This window comes from Bactrocera tryoni, chromosome 1, assembly GCF_016617805.1.
Source record: "Bactrocera tryoni isolate S06 chromosome 1, CSIRO_BtryS06_freeze2, whole genome shotgun sequence".
NCBI classification, from domain to species: Eukaryota; Metazoa; Arthropoda; class Insecta; order Diptera; family Tephritidae; genus Bactrocera; species Bactrocera tryoni.
In genome coordinates this window covers 65373415-65389987 of record NC_052499.1, presented here as the reverse complement: position 1 = coordinate 65389987, position 16573 = coordinate 65373415, and the positions used below count along the sequence as shown (strand labels likewise).

The 16573-nt window shown below is 32.0% G+C and overlaps 1 protein-coding gene across 2 annotated transcripts in view; it reads left to right on the top strand.

The window, feature by feature from the left end:
- The window catches only part of LOC120766874 (GATA-binding factor C), a 124087-nt gene that overhangs the window by 52066 nt on the left and 55448 nt on the right, over nt 1-16573 (top strand). Inside the window, exon 3 of one of the 2 annotated variants that reach the window (XM_040092606.1) lies at nt 593-755. In XM_040092606.1, coding sequence (XP_039948540.1) covers nt 593-755 — 163 coding nt within the window. Of the gene's footprint in view, nt 1-592; nt 1569-16573 lie in introns of both variants that reach the window. The other variant, XM_040092605.1, reaches the window with a different exon arrangement.

The following is a 16573-nucleotide window of genomic DNA, read 5'->3' as shown; positions in this document are numbered from 1 at the left end:
ATTAAAATAAATATGAACATAAATAAAAATTCAATAAATTAAAATTAATTAAAAACATTCATATAAAATTAAAATAAAACTTAGTAATAATTAAAAGTTAAAAAAGTAAGAACATAAATATAAAAGATGTAAATTAAATTAAAATTAGTAATAATAAGAAATTAAAACAAATTAAAATAAAATTATTTATAATTAGGAAATTAAAAAAGTAAAAAATAACATAAAAATAAAAGAATTAAATTAAATTAAAATTAATTAAAAATTAGTAACAGTAGTATTAAGAAATTAAAAAAAATTAATAAAATAAACTATTGATTTTAAATATATTGGTTTTGAAACAAATTTTTTAAATTACTTTGTAAATATTGAATTTAATGAAAAGTTCATTAACTTTTCTTATAAATTTTGTCCCAAATAAAACAATAAAAAAATCTAATCAAACTTATAGTAATACTAAAAAGTACATAAAAATACTCAGCAAATATTAAGAGAAAAAATACTTTTTTAATTTCAAACCTCAACTTACCCTCATTGTCTATTACTTTTTAATTTTTTTTTTCATCCTTTAATACGCTCTCTTTCTCTTCCACAGGCCGTTGTGAACGCATTCATGCACCAAGCGCAATCCACCGGCACTACCTCAATAGCGGACACGAGTTGTGCGCTGGACATAAAACCCGCCATACAGAACGGCCTCGGCAGCCTGACGCACAACGGCAGCCAACAATCCTCGGCGGCGCCAAAGCAACGTGAAGGTACCAACAACAATAATAATAATACAAATAACAACAACAATAATACAGCGAGTAGTTCGCACAACAACAACGGCAGCAGCAATAACAACAGTAACGCGAACAATAATAATAACAACAACTCCGCGTCCTCAGCGAATAACAGCAGTCACAATGTACACGCACACTCCTCCAGCGCCAATACCATCTCCGCCCTGAACGGCTCCAGCCTATTCGATGGCACCGCGCAAGCGCACTACGCCAACAGTTTAGGCAATAGCAGCAGCAGTAGTGGCCTCGGTGTGGGTCTCGGCGGTAATGGACTCACAGCGAACTCGTCGCTTGGCAGCACCGGCAGCAGCGCGAGTGCTATGGGTGGCTATGATGGCACTTATGCCTCATATGCGGCGCATCATCATTTGGCCAACACCTCAGCGGCGGTGGCACATCATCAGGCGGCCGCTGCAGCTGCGGCGGGTATGTTTCAAAGTTCCTCAATGGCAGCGGCGGCTGCAGCGCGGCACAGCATGTCGGGCGGTCATCACACGCATCATCATATGATGGGTGGTGGCGCGTCAGCGGGTGTGTCGTCCGGTCTGGGGCAGAGTCATGGTGGTATTGGTGGTGGTGGTGCTAGTGGTATGAGTGGCGGGGGTGGCAGTAGCGGCGGCGGCAGCCTTGGTTTAGGCGGCCTGAGCGGTGGCAGTTTGGGCGGCAATATGTCGTCTAGTCACGGTCATGGGCATGGGCATGGTCATAGCCATCATACGCACGGCCACACGCATAGCCATAGTCAGGATGTGAAGCCGGCGCGTACGAAACCGAGAACCAGTGCGGGTAAGCAAGACAAAAAACTGACCCATTTCATATGCAAATGTGATGGTGTGGGTGAATAATATTTGTATTTGTCAAACAGGAGCGGCGTTGTGCCTATGATTACCTTATTGAAAATCAAACTATTCTAGAGTAATCAGTTTTTTTTTAGGTATAATGGAATACTAGTATTTAAATTACAATAAATGAATACATTTTGGTATTTATGACTTGCTATGAATTTGAAAATGAATAATGTGTATGAAAAAAATATTACTTTTTTACATTACATTATTTTGTAATCATTACAATTATTATTAGTAATTGTAATGATTAGAATATAGTTATATGTTATTAGGGAAAAACCCATCGTAATTAAGAATAAAAATTTTGAAGTACATTACTAGCAAGGTAATTGAAATATTTAATGGTAATGGTAATGTAACCCGAATAGAAAATTATAGCTAAATTTAGTTTATTTGAAAAAATAATCAAAATTTTTAAATTACATTGTTTTGTAATCATTACAATCATTAGTAATTGTTCAAGTAATTGTAATGATTACAATATAGTTAAATGTTATCACGGAAAAACCCATCGTAATTAAGAATAAAAATTTTAAAGTGCATTACTAGCTAGGTAATTGAAATATTTAATGGTAATGGTAATGTAACCGGAACAGAAAATTATTTATAAATTTTGTTTATTTGAAAAATATTAAAATTAGTTAAATTACATAGTTTTGTAATCATTACAATCATTAGTAATTGTTAAAGTAATGATTCAAATGTAGTTTTTTTAGTAATTCAAATATTTAGTGTTAATTACATTGTAATCGGAACAGAGAATTATTACTAAGTTCTATTATAACAAAATGTTGCAATAGTAATAGTAAAAGTATAATTAATCAAGTAATCAGTGTAATCATAGGCACTACTATGCTCAGAACATTCATTATTAATACCGTTACCCCTTTTGTTATTCAGTAAATGTTTTTACTAACACAAATATTTTTAAGTTCATATTATTTTTTACAGTGTATTTAATTTTTTTTATATCTTTTAATTATATTTTAGTATGATTCATATGTATATATTAAAAAAAATATTTTCAACGCACTAAAGGGTTCATTTCGCAAAAGTTTACTTTGGAGGAAATGAAAAAGTAAGAAATACACTGCAAAAAAACAGCGAAATTAAAAAAAAATATAAATAAATTCGGAAAAATTGTCTCTAACAAAGAAAACTTAAAAAATTCAATTGAATAGCGATTTTATGTGACAGCAATCCACATAATTACAAAAAAAAATACAAATAAGCAAACGTAAAATAATAATTTCTTTATGTTTTGTTACCCAATTAAGCAAAATATTGAAATATTAAGCGCTCTTGATTTCAACAAAAAAATTTGTTACAAAACAATCATCTCCACCCGCGTTCGTGACTTTTCGTGAGAATCTCACGCACTTAACTTTTAGCTCCTTTCAAGAGCTGCATTTTCAAAATAGAGGTAACGAAGAAAACCCCTTCTGAAAAGCATCTCAACTATTTGCTGTACGCAGTCGCGCTTATCTTACACGCCACGCCACTTGTCTACTCATGCCGGTTTCCGTTCCATTTCTACGCCCCAGCAATGGCACTCAGCTTCAGCGCAGAGGAAATGCGAAACATTTTTCCCGCACTTAAACATGCACAATAAATCGCATGCGTCGCGCCCGCTCTCAGTTAGCGCTCGTGCGGTTGTGCGTCAAACCTTCACCTACGCGCTTCCGCATGCCAGCCAACAAAGCGTTGTGCGGCGCTGCAGTCAAGCTGCGCTTATGCAAATGGCTTTCGCTTGCCTTATAATACTTTACTTTAATTATTTTGTTGTTGTTGCTTTTGAAGTGCGACGATTTTTATGCGCGTGCGAAAATTCGCAATGTCAACGCAAACACATGTTTCGCTTTATGCTCGCTTTCTTACAAGCTAAGCACTTGTGTGTTTTCTGCTGCTGCAGCCTCAGGCCTCCCCCATTTCAGCTGTGCGCTCATTTGCATGCGTGCATTTTGCCGCTGTGCTGTTAACAATGAAAGCTGCATTTCTTGCATACTTTCCCACTACAAATTGTTGTTGTTATTGTTTTATAAATTAATGTCTCTTTATTTGGCGCTTGCAACAAATGCACTCAACGCATTGCTCATTACTGCTGCAACTCCCTGTATGCCGGCTATTCCATTGCAAACCGCCACAGCTACTGCTTTTTTACTTCACTGTACTAGTTGTTCTAGTTGTTGTTGTATTTTGTGTGCCACATCTTTGCCTTTGACAGCGCGTTCGCGGTGGCGCGTCGCAATTCCGCTGCACCTGCCGCCTTAAACAGCTTTGCTACTATTCTGCTACAATTTTTTTGTTTTTGTTTTTGCCAATGACGTCTCTTTTATGCATAACTTTCGCTTGGTCTTAAATGTGTGTTTGTCCATACTACATACATGTGTGTGTAGTGTGTTGTAAGTTCAGCTGCATTTCATTATTGCTGAAACTCCTCCAACATTGAGGCTCTTTCCGCTGTCTGTTTTACTCTTCGCTCACTTTTTTGTATCTTGTTTGTATTGGCATACCTTTTTGCTCTTCTTCGGCTGTGCTTGAGCACTTGTCAGTTTTTTTGGCACACATGCGTCTGATTGCTCTACATGTTTAGGTGCATTTATGCGTGCTCACTTTTTGCTCCTTTGCGCGGCATCCTCTTTTTAATGGACATTTTTGCTAAGTTAAATTTAATATTTGGTCTAATGTACGCAATTTCCTCTTATTAATTAAAAAATACGAATTTACGCGCATTTTGGTTGAAAATTTGTTTTTGTCAGTATAGAGTACGTATGTATTTGTGTACAGGAATCTTAGAAAATCGTTAAAAAAGCTTTTGAATGAAGCAAAAATATATTTTTTGGAGTTTCTAATAGCCGAGAGGCATTTCTTTCGTGAAAATACTGATTTTTTTTCTGTTAGACAGTTTCATCGACTATATATTATGATTTCATTAAGTATGCAATGCTAAGTCGTGTTCAAACGTAAAAAAAATGTGCGTAAATATACATATCGTCACCTAAAATGCAAAATAACGTATCATCAAAAAAATCGATTTTGAGTATCCTATTGATTACGCTTCACTACTTCAAATTACATACATAATATTACATATGTCCAACATTTTCAGGTTCTGCGCTCATATATGAACCAGTTTTAACCAATATTAAAACTTTTTTTCAGGTGACGATATATACTTTTTTTTCGAATTCGAAATTCTCTTCTATACCATACCTTCTCTAATACTGAAGCAATGACGAAATAGTTTTTTTAAATTTTTCTATAAATAATTTTACAGTATTTTCAAAGGTACATTTGATAAACAAAAATAAATTAGGCAAAATATTCAAAATTTTCAGAAAATGTTTTTCAAAAACATATATTGAAATTAGATATTGAAAAATATTGTTAAAAGTGCGTAACCATCTTATTTTAACCAATTTAATTTAATTAAATGAGTTTAAAACTGCCAAAAAATATGTTTAAAAAAATTTTATAGAGAAATGTACATACAAACAAAAAATTAAGCAAAATTTGGAAAACTTTCAGAAAATGTTTACAAAAAATATGTTTAAATAAGAAATTTGAAAATTTTGTACAATCATCCTTCGAGGACAGACAATTATTAATTAGAAGAATTTAAAATTGGCAAAAAATATTTTTCAAATAAAAAATTTGAAAAAATTATTTAAACAACTTCATAAAAATTTTACAGCCGTATTCTACAATAATTTCAAAGAAACATTGAATCAACAGGAAAAAAATTAAGCAAAATTTTGAAATTTTTCAGAAAATATTTTCGAAAAATAAATTTTGGAAAAATTAATTTGAAACTTTTAAAAAATTTGACAGACATCTTCTACAATATTTTCACTAAAGCATTTAATAAACAAAAAAAATAATAAAAAATTTTTAAATTTTCAGAAAATATTAAAAAAAATATGTTGAAATAAGATACATATTTGAAAATTTTATTAAAAGTGTGTTACTATGTTTCGAAAACAGTAATAAAAATTAATCAAAAACATTTAAAACTTTCAGAAAATATTTTTCAAAATTAAAGTTTTTAAAAATGAATTAGAAAACTTCATAAAATTTTGCAGTTATCTTCTACAAAAGATGCAACAACAATACAACAAAGAAACATTTAATAAAAAAGAAAAAAATTAAGCAAAATTTTGCTATCTTTTAGATTTTTAGATATTTTGATATTTTTTAGAAAATATTTTTCAAAAATAAATTTTGATATATTGATTATGAAATCTTTATAAAAGTTGAACAACCGTTTTCTAAATCCAATTTTTTTGATATTAAAATAATAAAAATTTTGAAACAAATCAACATATTCTTACCAATAATAAATTTAAAAACTATGTGCAAATATGTATTTTACTAACATCTTAAGCTAATTTTCAAGATATAAAAAAAAAAAATAAAAAAATAATAGAAGTTTTTTTTTAAAAATAAGTTTGAAAACTTACAAAAATTCCACTACAATCTTATAAACTAATTCTCAAAATAATAAATATTAAAATCAATACTACATTTTTAAAACTAAACTAACAAAATAAACTTTTTTATGAAATTAAAAATAATTTCGAAATGTATATTTACCCAATTTTAATAAATTTCGTTTTTCCGTTTTAATTTATTAATTCTCGAAATAACAAAATTTAAAAAAAAATGTTTATATATTATAATTATTGTTGAAATTTAAACCTAATTTAAATAAATTTGATTTTATTTAAATTAAATTAGACATCATTGTGTTAGGGTTTAATTGCTAGTTAAACTTCATTTTCACCCACATCCGACGTTCTTTTAAAGGTATTTTCATTTACTGCGGTTTTTTTTTCAATATTATTTATTATAGTTTAGTTTAATTGAATTTTGTATATTAATTTTTTGCTCTGTGCCCCGCCACACCCCGTATCCGGCTTGAAGCGTTGCACACTTTACGTTAAATGTCGCACAAATTGTGAAAAGCACGTAGCACCAGCACGGTTCCTGTAGAAAAATTTAAATAAATACATTTTAGATTTCAAAATCCTCAATTTAATATGGAACGAAAATGAAAAAATTTAGAGAAAAAATCAAAGTTTGTATTTACTAAATTTTATTTAGAAAATAACGGAATAAAAAATGATATTGAGGTTAGCCGTTAAACAGCAACTTATTGTACAATTTATTTCTTGGCTCCGTTCCAGCACACTTCTGAACGTAAACAATCGAATAAATAGCTTGTGAAGATCACATACTCTGGTGTAACCAAATAGCAAATAAAACTCGCTTGTATTCAAAGTGTCTATCAAATAACTGTTTTTTCAAATATGAATTTTTGACATGAATAGATCAATAATGATTCCAAATATGCTACCGTCAACTTTTGCTCCCGAAGTTTGTAGCTTAAGTCTTTTGTTAGGCGAAAATATGCAAACTAAAGCACCGGTTGGCGTTACTTAAGCTAAGAATCAAACTTAAATTATCAACCATCATACTATGTTTTCCACTAGCAAGTGTATTATGCTTTAATAACCGCCACTCTCGCTTATGAACTATACTCACAGAGCAAATCATATGTTTCGAGCAACAAAAGCGTCATATTTTCGGCCTGAAATCAACTCTGCACACTTCCTAAAAATAATTCAGCATTTAAAAACCAATTTTGCAAATTTTTAAACTACATTTTTACACCAAAAATTGTTGACAAACAAACCAGAGCTTTACAAAATAAGCATTTCGGCTCAAGTTCGACGCTTAACTCTTCAGTTGCTTCATTGTATACATATGTATACTGCAAAATTGTTGCTAAACAACCACGAGGCGTGCAACAAGTGACGCAAAGCGTAGAAAATTGGCAAAAAGTCAATAAAGTGACAAGACAATGGCGCAAATGAAAAGCGGTTGAAGCAGCAGAAGCGCTAAAGCAAGTTGCAAACCATAAAATTAAACTGAGGTAGCCAAAAAAAAAACAAAATGCTTGTATATATGTGTGTGCGTGTGTATGTAAGCGAGTGTCTAAACTGCACGCCTGGCCCACCGTGTCGCATTTAGTCGGCGCTGCGCTAAACGACAGACATCAAAATCACCATCAAACTCATTGTCACCAACAGGCAGGCAGTAAAAATGAAGAGAAAAGTAGCCAAGCGAGCAGCAGGAAAAAAGTAAAGTTCAACAATAAAGCATGTGTTATAAATATAAACCGAGTGAAGGCCAGCTAAAGGTTGTTGCAACGTAGGCTGCAGGTTTTTAGCTTACAAATTTTGCTTTTTCTTGTTTTTTTTTTTAATTTTGTTGTTGCTTTTTGTTTCACTTTTTTTACTAGTTACATTTTGGTTTTATTTTTTCGCAACTTTTCATTTGCTGAACGTTTGTGACTGTAGGTTGATAGTTTTCGCTGCGTCACAGGTTTCGTGCCACACACTGCATCTTATAGCATTGTGATATGAAAAGTAAAAAAAAAATGTAATAAATTAAAAAAAGTGTAAATATTGAAAAATCATATAAAAGGAATTAAAAAATATATAAAAAACATCAAAAAAAAAAAATGAAAAAAGAATTTTAATATATAAAAAAAATACAAAAAAACCCTTACTCACAGACGCAAGCACACAACTGAAATGCACAAAAAGCCACCGCCGTCGCATCGTTGCCTGCCGTAGCGCCAATTCAAGCCAACCAAGTCTTCATTGTGCGCTATTGTTTCGCGCTTGTCTCACTCAACTTGTTGTTGCGCCACTGCCACTGCCACCGCCACCGCCACCGCCGGCTGCTAGTCTTGTCATTATTGGCTGATTTTATGGCTGCGACGACTATTATTGCAGCCGTTGATTGCGCGCTTCTGCTTTGCCTGCGACCGAGCCGTGCGGCAGTAGCCACCCTCAACAACAACAACTACAGTCAGCCAGCCAGCGAGTCATCGGCCAACCAGCCGGTGTCGCCATGCCACCGGTTAGCCGTGCAACCATTTAAGCATTTAAACATTTTGTTATCGCTTCGCGGCGAGATAAGTTTGCGAAGGCGCAAGAACATGTGTTGTACGCTTGTGTGCAGTTGCAGTTTGCAAGAGATACATTTGTGCGATACAAGGCGATCTGCCTTTTTTCCTTACAACAATTTTATATTTCACTTTTCATCGCCTGAGTTTTTGCCTTTTTTTTTTGCTTGTGGCAAAAAAGTGACTTTAATGATTGCTTTTGACGCTGGATTTAACTGGCGCGCGGCGTCAAGATGTGTTGCTTCTCTACAATCGCAGACAGCATTTAAGTGTGTGTGTGTTTGTTTTTTTTTTTGTTTTTGCTCTCGCTTGCTTTCATTGTGTACCTGGCCCTTTGTCACAGGTGAAAATAAAGTATGCCTTGAATGAAGTTAAGTAATTGATATGGCTTGTGGTACATTGTTTTTGGTGGCCTGACTTTATTTTGCGCTCACTTTTCGCTCAAATTCACTTTGGCTGCTTGCAATTGTTTGCTAAATGGCATATTTGTGCGCATGCGTGTGCGCCTGTTTGACCGCTTTGGCGTTTGGCCGATTTGACAAGCCCAAGGAACGCTGGCATGCTTTCAAATGCCTTCCTGCAGATATTTAGGCAAATGAGACTGGGTTTTATGGTGCGGCAGTAGACTGGGTGGCTTAGTTTTAAACATTTAGACAACGCGCTAGTATGTTATTGCCCTTGCTAACTCCCTATTTTGTTTTTCTGGCATTATTTTTTACCATTTCAGCTTAGATATGCATTTTAGTGTTGCGCATGCGCAAAGCAATATTTCCGTTTTGGCTTCTTAAGCATACCTTCGTTCATTTACACTTATTTTTTTTTCATGCGTATATGTGTGTTTTCTTTGGTTTTTTGCATTTCGTTGCTTTTCCTTAATTTCTAATGCTTGTTTGTTTACGTTTTTGTACCTCAGTTGGTTGATTTTTGTTTCTCAAATAACATTATACTATACAATATGTATTTGCTCACATCATGTGTTTTTTGTCTTGTTCACCAAAGCAAAAACAAAATAAAATCAAAGAAAAATATAGAAAATTATCAAAAAAATAAAAGCACTGTGTTCTTTGTGTTAAATGTGCCGAATCATACATAACTGTTTATGCAACATTGTAAAATATTAACATAACATAATATTTATTGTAGCTCTGCACTCATACAACTAATAAGAAAGCAAAATTGCTGCCGCTGTTGTTGTTGTTCTGTAAGCATGTGCTGAAGCACTTCAAATTGTGTATCAGTGTGTACGATATGTATGTATATAGGTGTAATATTGGCATACATACACAAATATATTACATTTTTTTTATTAAAAACAACAGAAGTTAGGTTTAAAAAAAAATTGCCATATAAGGAAAATCCTTCAAAAACTTAGAAGGAAATTTGTAGAGAGTAATACAAACAGAAATATTCCGCATTATATATTCCAGCTAAACACAATTAAAAAAAATAATTGAAATATTTTTTTAAATTTTGTTTAAAAAGTATAAAAGTATATCTCAGATCTTTTTGAAATTCGCCTAAAAAAAATCTTGAAATTTTCTTAAAAAAAAAAGATTTTTAAAAATTGTTTGAAAAATTCTTTAAAAAAAACTTTATCAAAAAAATATTGAAATTTTCTTTAAAAAAAGATTTTAAAACTTTTTTTGAATATTTACAAAGAGAAATACTGAAATTTTCTTAAAAAAAAATTAATTTTCTTTAAAAAATAATAAAATTTGTCTTAAATTTTTTTTAATATTTTCTTCAACAAAGATTTTGAAATTTTCTTAAAAAAAGAGATTTTAAAACATTTTTTGAAAATTTCTACAAAAAATAATTTATTTAAGATTAAATATATTTTTGTTTGAATTTTCGTTTAACCTTTGAAGCTTCTTCTATTATCCCCTGTTATATTGCAAGACGCTTACTTTTTGAGTTCACAGCTTAAATCTTTCTTTAGGAAGTAAGGCATTCATAAAAAATAAATATGGTTTCCAATATTTTAATGCGCTTTTTTAACCTCTGCATTAACTTCTATGTTCATTTTTAGAGTTCTTTGCCTATTGACTTTCACAAGAACCAATTCTCTTACTTTTGAAACCAAGTTTATTGAGAAGTGCTCTAATTTCGTAACTAAAAATCAAAGTTCAGTGGTTTTTATCAAAGAAAGACTAACCAAAATATTGAAACACTTACCTTTTTTAAACTAAGTTAACATTTTTGATAAAAAGTATAATATAAGAAAATTTTTTCAAAAATTTATTTATCGGGGTATGGGCTTAGATGCATTTTGCTTTGTTACAAGAGTGGACGCTTTTTCGAAACAAAACAAAAAACTATTTCCCCATTTATGAAAAAATTGAAAAATAATATAATAAAAATATTTTATTTTGTTTATTTTATTTTATTTTATTTTATTTTATTTTATTTTTATTTTATTTTATTTTATTTTATTTTATTTTATTTTATTTTATTTTATTTTATTTTATTTTATTTTATTTTATTTTATTTTATTTTATTTTATTTTATTTTATTTTATTTTATTTTATTTTATTTTATTTAATTTAATTTAATTTAATTTAATTTAATTTAATTTAATTTAATTTAATTTAATTTGTTTAATTTAATTTAATTTAATTTAATTTAATTTAATTCTTTAATTGACTTTCAATTAATATGTAATTTAATTTAATTTAATTTAATTTAATTTAATTTAATTTGATTTAATTAACTTAATTTAATTTATTTCTTTTAGTTTTTTTTTATTATAGTAAAAATTTCCCCTAATTAACAGCCCATTGCCCACCCCAACAGTAATAATTATCTTCGCTCAAATCTCTCTCAAAAATCCGTTAAATGCTCGTACTTGGTTTCCCAAACTTTCACCCTTGGCTCATAATTCATATTCTCACAAGAATAACTTCATCTCTTTAGTACTCCAATAAACGTAGACGTTTAACCTCAAACTCACACACAACAACACCACAAGCCTACCCAAAACACATACAACACCAATTACTAGCAAGACAGCTATTAAAAAATTCTTAATAAAAATGAAAATCGCAAGAAAAAGTAATCAACAGACATTTTATTGCCCACGTATCGGTGAGAACAAATCAAAGCAAGCATAAGGAATTATACAGAATCAAGACAGATCATCTTATCAATTAAACAGACAGACGACAATGCCAACAAACCGCTGCGAATGCGTGGATGTGTGTGAGTGCGCGTGTGGAATAGTTGCTGAGGGCAGACGCCAAGTGTCAAATAAATGGCTAAAATAAAAATGTGAAGGAAGACAACTAAAATCTACTAAAACAACAGGCAACATTTTCAGAAAACAACAATAACAACAATAATATGTACATATACATATGTGTGTGTAGTTAGACAACGCCAATTGCCACTAAAATGCTTGCATTGCACGCCACTGGTTGGGTACGCATTCACGCACAAACACACACACACATGCATTCACAGATGGAACCGAAGACGCAGCCTCATACCGAAGTGTGCACAAGTTTCCTAGAAATCACTATGCCATGTAGCAAAAGGGACAACAACTAGCCGATATTTGTAAGCAAGAATTACAGTTATAACTACTAAATCATAGTGGCAGGAGCCCCCAAAAAGGGCCAAGGCGTACCCTCACGCACGCAGACATACCCACATATACCAACATATACATATTTTTATATATTATAAGAAATGCAAAAAGGCCGAAATTAAATATTATTTTCAGAGCTACAACTACAATAAGACTCGTAAGTGGCAAGTGAAGAGAGAAAAATTATTACAACAATAACAACACAAAAGTGGGAATAAAAAATATGTATATAAATATAAAAACTGTCACTGCTTGCCCACAAATAAATATCACACGGCTAAACATAGCAGTCACAGCAACAACAACTGGCTCGAAGAACAAAAACAAAAACGACAACATTTGGTTGAAGGCAAATTGAAATCAAAACAAAAGCCAAAAGCCAAAAGAGCGTAGAATTTATAAAAAATATTTAATGGTCATAAAATACAAATACAAGCACATACACACACACACACGTGAAAGCTTGTATAGCAATGTGGCAGCAGCATCCAGCGGGTCATGTGGACTTACTACCAAGAGTGTGGCATATCAAAATTCTACGTATAAATAGTGAACAGACCTCAAGCAACAACAATAAAAACAACAACAATAACAAAAAACACACACACACACCTAGCGTTCAGCCCGTGCGCCGCCCTCACTCGGCGCTGGAATCCGGAGGCGCGTGGTGTCGACAAAATTCTTAATAAAATTACATGCCACAGAGAGCAAGTAAGTGAGGAGCATGCTCATACTAGTTAGTCGCAAACGGTAGTAAGCGTAGTGCCCGAAAACAATGAAACCAAAACAACAACAACAACAACCAAAAACCAGTGAAAATAACAATAACAACAACAAACAGTAAAAAATTAACAACAATAACAACAGCAAACACAAACAGTAAAAAAGAACAACAAAAACATAAACAAGCAAAACAACAACAAACAAATCCCAAAAACAATGAAAACAACAACAACCACAAGCGCTAAACGTCCATGATCGCACAACCGGGCGGTCAGTCAGCGTGTGAGTGAGTTGCTGCGGTTGGCTGAGAGGCTGAACGACCAGTCAACTGACTAACTGGCCGGCTTACTGACTGACTGGCTGCTGTGTGCAAAGGTATAAACATCATTAACTCACTGATTTATTAGCTTTGGTCCAGCACGGCGACAATGCGGTCCGCCGGTCGGTCCGTCGCTCGGTTAGGGCTAGCAGCCGTGTTACCAAAACGTCGCCGAGCGTCGTCGGCTGTGACAAACCCGGGAGAAACTGAAGGAAAAAATTAAAACAAACAAAAACAAAATTTTTAAATACAACTCTACGCGTTTTTTTGGACTGTCCGTCTGTCTGCATTGGCTCAATTCGGTGGAATTTTCTTCATGACAGTTTCAGCCTCCGTCTGCGCTTGCGCCTTCCAACTGATTTTTTTTTCAAAAAAAAATGTTATCGGATTTTTTTCACTTTTTGCGTTACCTTTTGTCTTTCACTGAACCTTTTGTGCGCCACAATGCCACATAACCGCACAGACTCACACAGGCACACATATACAACAACGGTGATGACCGTATATTGTCAGCTTGTTAACAACAAAGCAAATATTGCTTAATTTTTATTATAGGCCAACAAAAATGCAAACGCACACACACACATACATATATGTGCATACATACATGTTCCTGTGTGCGCGCGCACATGATTTTTGTTATTGTTCTTTTGGTGTTTCTTTGCTGTTTTGTGATTTTTAATGATGTTTCACTCGCTTTTACAAGCATGTCAACCGCAGCATTGATGACACACCAGCTAAACAGTAATTTTAATAAAGTTTATGAGCGATAAGGTGGTGACCGCAGCGCGGCTGGCTAAAGTAGTTTAGGCTGTTCAATTTTTTTTACTTTTTTGTTTTTTTTTGCATAAATTTTTGTATATTTTTTTCTATTTTTACGCAGCTTTTGCCATAGAAATTTTTGCTAAGCAAAAAAACCACGCTAGCATATGTACGTTGAGAGCCCGCTCTTGATGCGTGAATATAGTGTTATACTTGTGCGTGCGGCAAATGTGGCAAAAAGTTTTGGAAAAAATCAAAATTCAGTCCGAATGCTGTGTTGAAAATTTGTATTTCGTTAGCTGAGTTTGTTTTTGCGGTCAATATAATTGATGTTTCAACTTGTTAGATTATGTGTCAGCGTGACAATGTGCTGGCATGCCGCAAACGATTTTTATTGGATTTTAAAATCAATTTTATTTTTTGAATGGTTTTTGTTCTATTTTTAAAACAGAAAAAAATATTTAAAGTCGTCTATCTATGTATATAATATACTTGTATATATCGCCACTTAAATGCAAAACAACGCATCATTAAAAAAAATTAAAATTAAGTTTTTATTGCTTAAGATTCACCAGATCATATTACATATATGGAACATAAAATTTTTAGCTGCCGCTGTCAGATATAACCACTACATAACCAATATATAACCAATATACAACCAATATATAACCAATATACAACCAATATATAACCATTATATGACCAATATATGTCTAATATATAACCAATACATAACCAATATATAACAATATACAACCAATATATAACCAATACATAACCATTTTATAACCAATGAGTGGTTTCTATTATATCATTTTTACTTCGCCAGTAAACTTATGAAAAGTGATGTTACGTTATTTTGCGTTTTTGGTAACGATATACATACATAGGTACATATAATATATTCTCAATCACAACGAATAAGTTATATAAATAATAAAACAATTTTAATAAAATATGTATGTATGTATGTATATATATAAATAATTATATATATAGACTATAACAGTTTGTATATATTACACATATACATATCATATTCTGAAATTTTTTTCGCACAAACTTCCATGCGTGAGTGTGAGTATAATATTTCGGCTGTCATCACCATCGCCTCTCGCTTGTGCCCATTTTCTGCCTGCGCGCTTCATTTTATGATGATTTATAAATTTTTATAATGCTAATTTATTGAACAGCTACTGTGTCGCTGAAATATTAATAACACCGGCAGTAAAAGCAAAGCAGCCGAAACATTTTTGTTTGTTTTTTTATTTTCGAAACGCGCACAGTTTAAAGTGCAATAAAACAAACAAAAAAACAATAAAAAAAAATAAAAAAAAAGTTAAAAAATCATTCACAAATGGCGAAACAATTTTTTAATTCTTTTACATAGTCTTCGTTTGGTTTCGAAACGGCCATACTTTGCGCCAACTAATAAGCAATAATTTATTTGCATACTTGTTGTTGCTGTTAAATGCCACTTAGCGGCAGCTAGTAATTAAAATTTATGCATATTTAATTTTCGGGGTGTTGCCTTTTCATTAGTTGACTCCATATAATTTTCGGCAGTTCGGTTTAAAGCGCTGAGCGGCGAATAGCAAACAAGAAAATAAGAAAACTCCGAGTTTTTGGGTACTAAAAACATATTTTTTCGAAATGTCTGCCATTTTAGTATCAACAAACCAAATTCACCACTGAATTTAAGCAACTGCAAAGAGCGAATCATTAATATTAAAAAAAAAAATATTGCCACATTCAAAGCTTATTAAGGATTACTAAAATGTGCTCAGCATATATAAACAGCATTAAAAGCTGCAAACTCGCAAGTGCTGTTACAAAATTACATATTTTTCAAAACTAAAAACCTAAACTTCAAAAACCACAATGAACACTTCGAAAAAACAGTCTTCCAACAATTTCTATAACACTTAAAGCACAGTAAATCCTTTCAAATCTAAAGCTTTCTCAGTTTATTGAAGTGAAAATCTTATAAGCATTGCAGAAACCAAATATATTCATAATTATTACGCGCTTACTTTGCCTGAAAGCTCAGTTAGCTCGCTCAAAACGTACTTTGAAGATAAAAGCTTAAATATACTTTCCCAAAAGCTCACAAATTTTCCGAAAGACGTTTGAAAATCAACAATTTCTTCAGATATACTGGAAACTTGAGTATTTTACAATAAATAGTATTTAATTCAAAGTAAGTGTTAGAAATGCTCACATAAAAAGCTTTTAAGCTAATGATATTTATATGATATGCCCAATATTATCATGAAAATGCCTCTATTTGGAGCAATGCTGTACTTACTTACTCAAAAATCAATTTACTTTGTTCAAAAAACACTTCAAAAATTCGAACTTTTGCAAAAGCTCACAAGTTTTGGGTTAAGCTTGGATATTCTACAAAGAGTAGTATTTAATTCAAAGGAAATGTTAGAAAAGCTCACATAAAAAGCTTTTTGAGCTAATAAAAATTATATGATATACATGATAATAGGTGTCAAAATTTACAGCATCACAAATTTACAGTTTCTTAGCTCGGAAAGCACTTTAAAGAAAAAAGCTTTCTTAAGT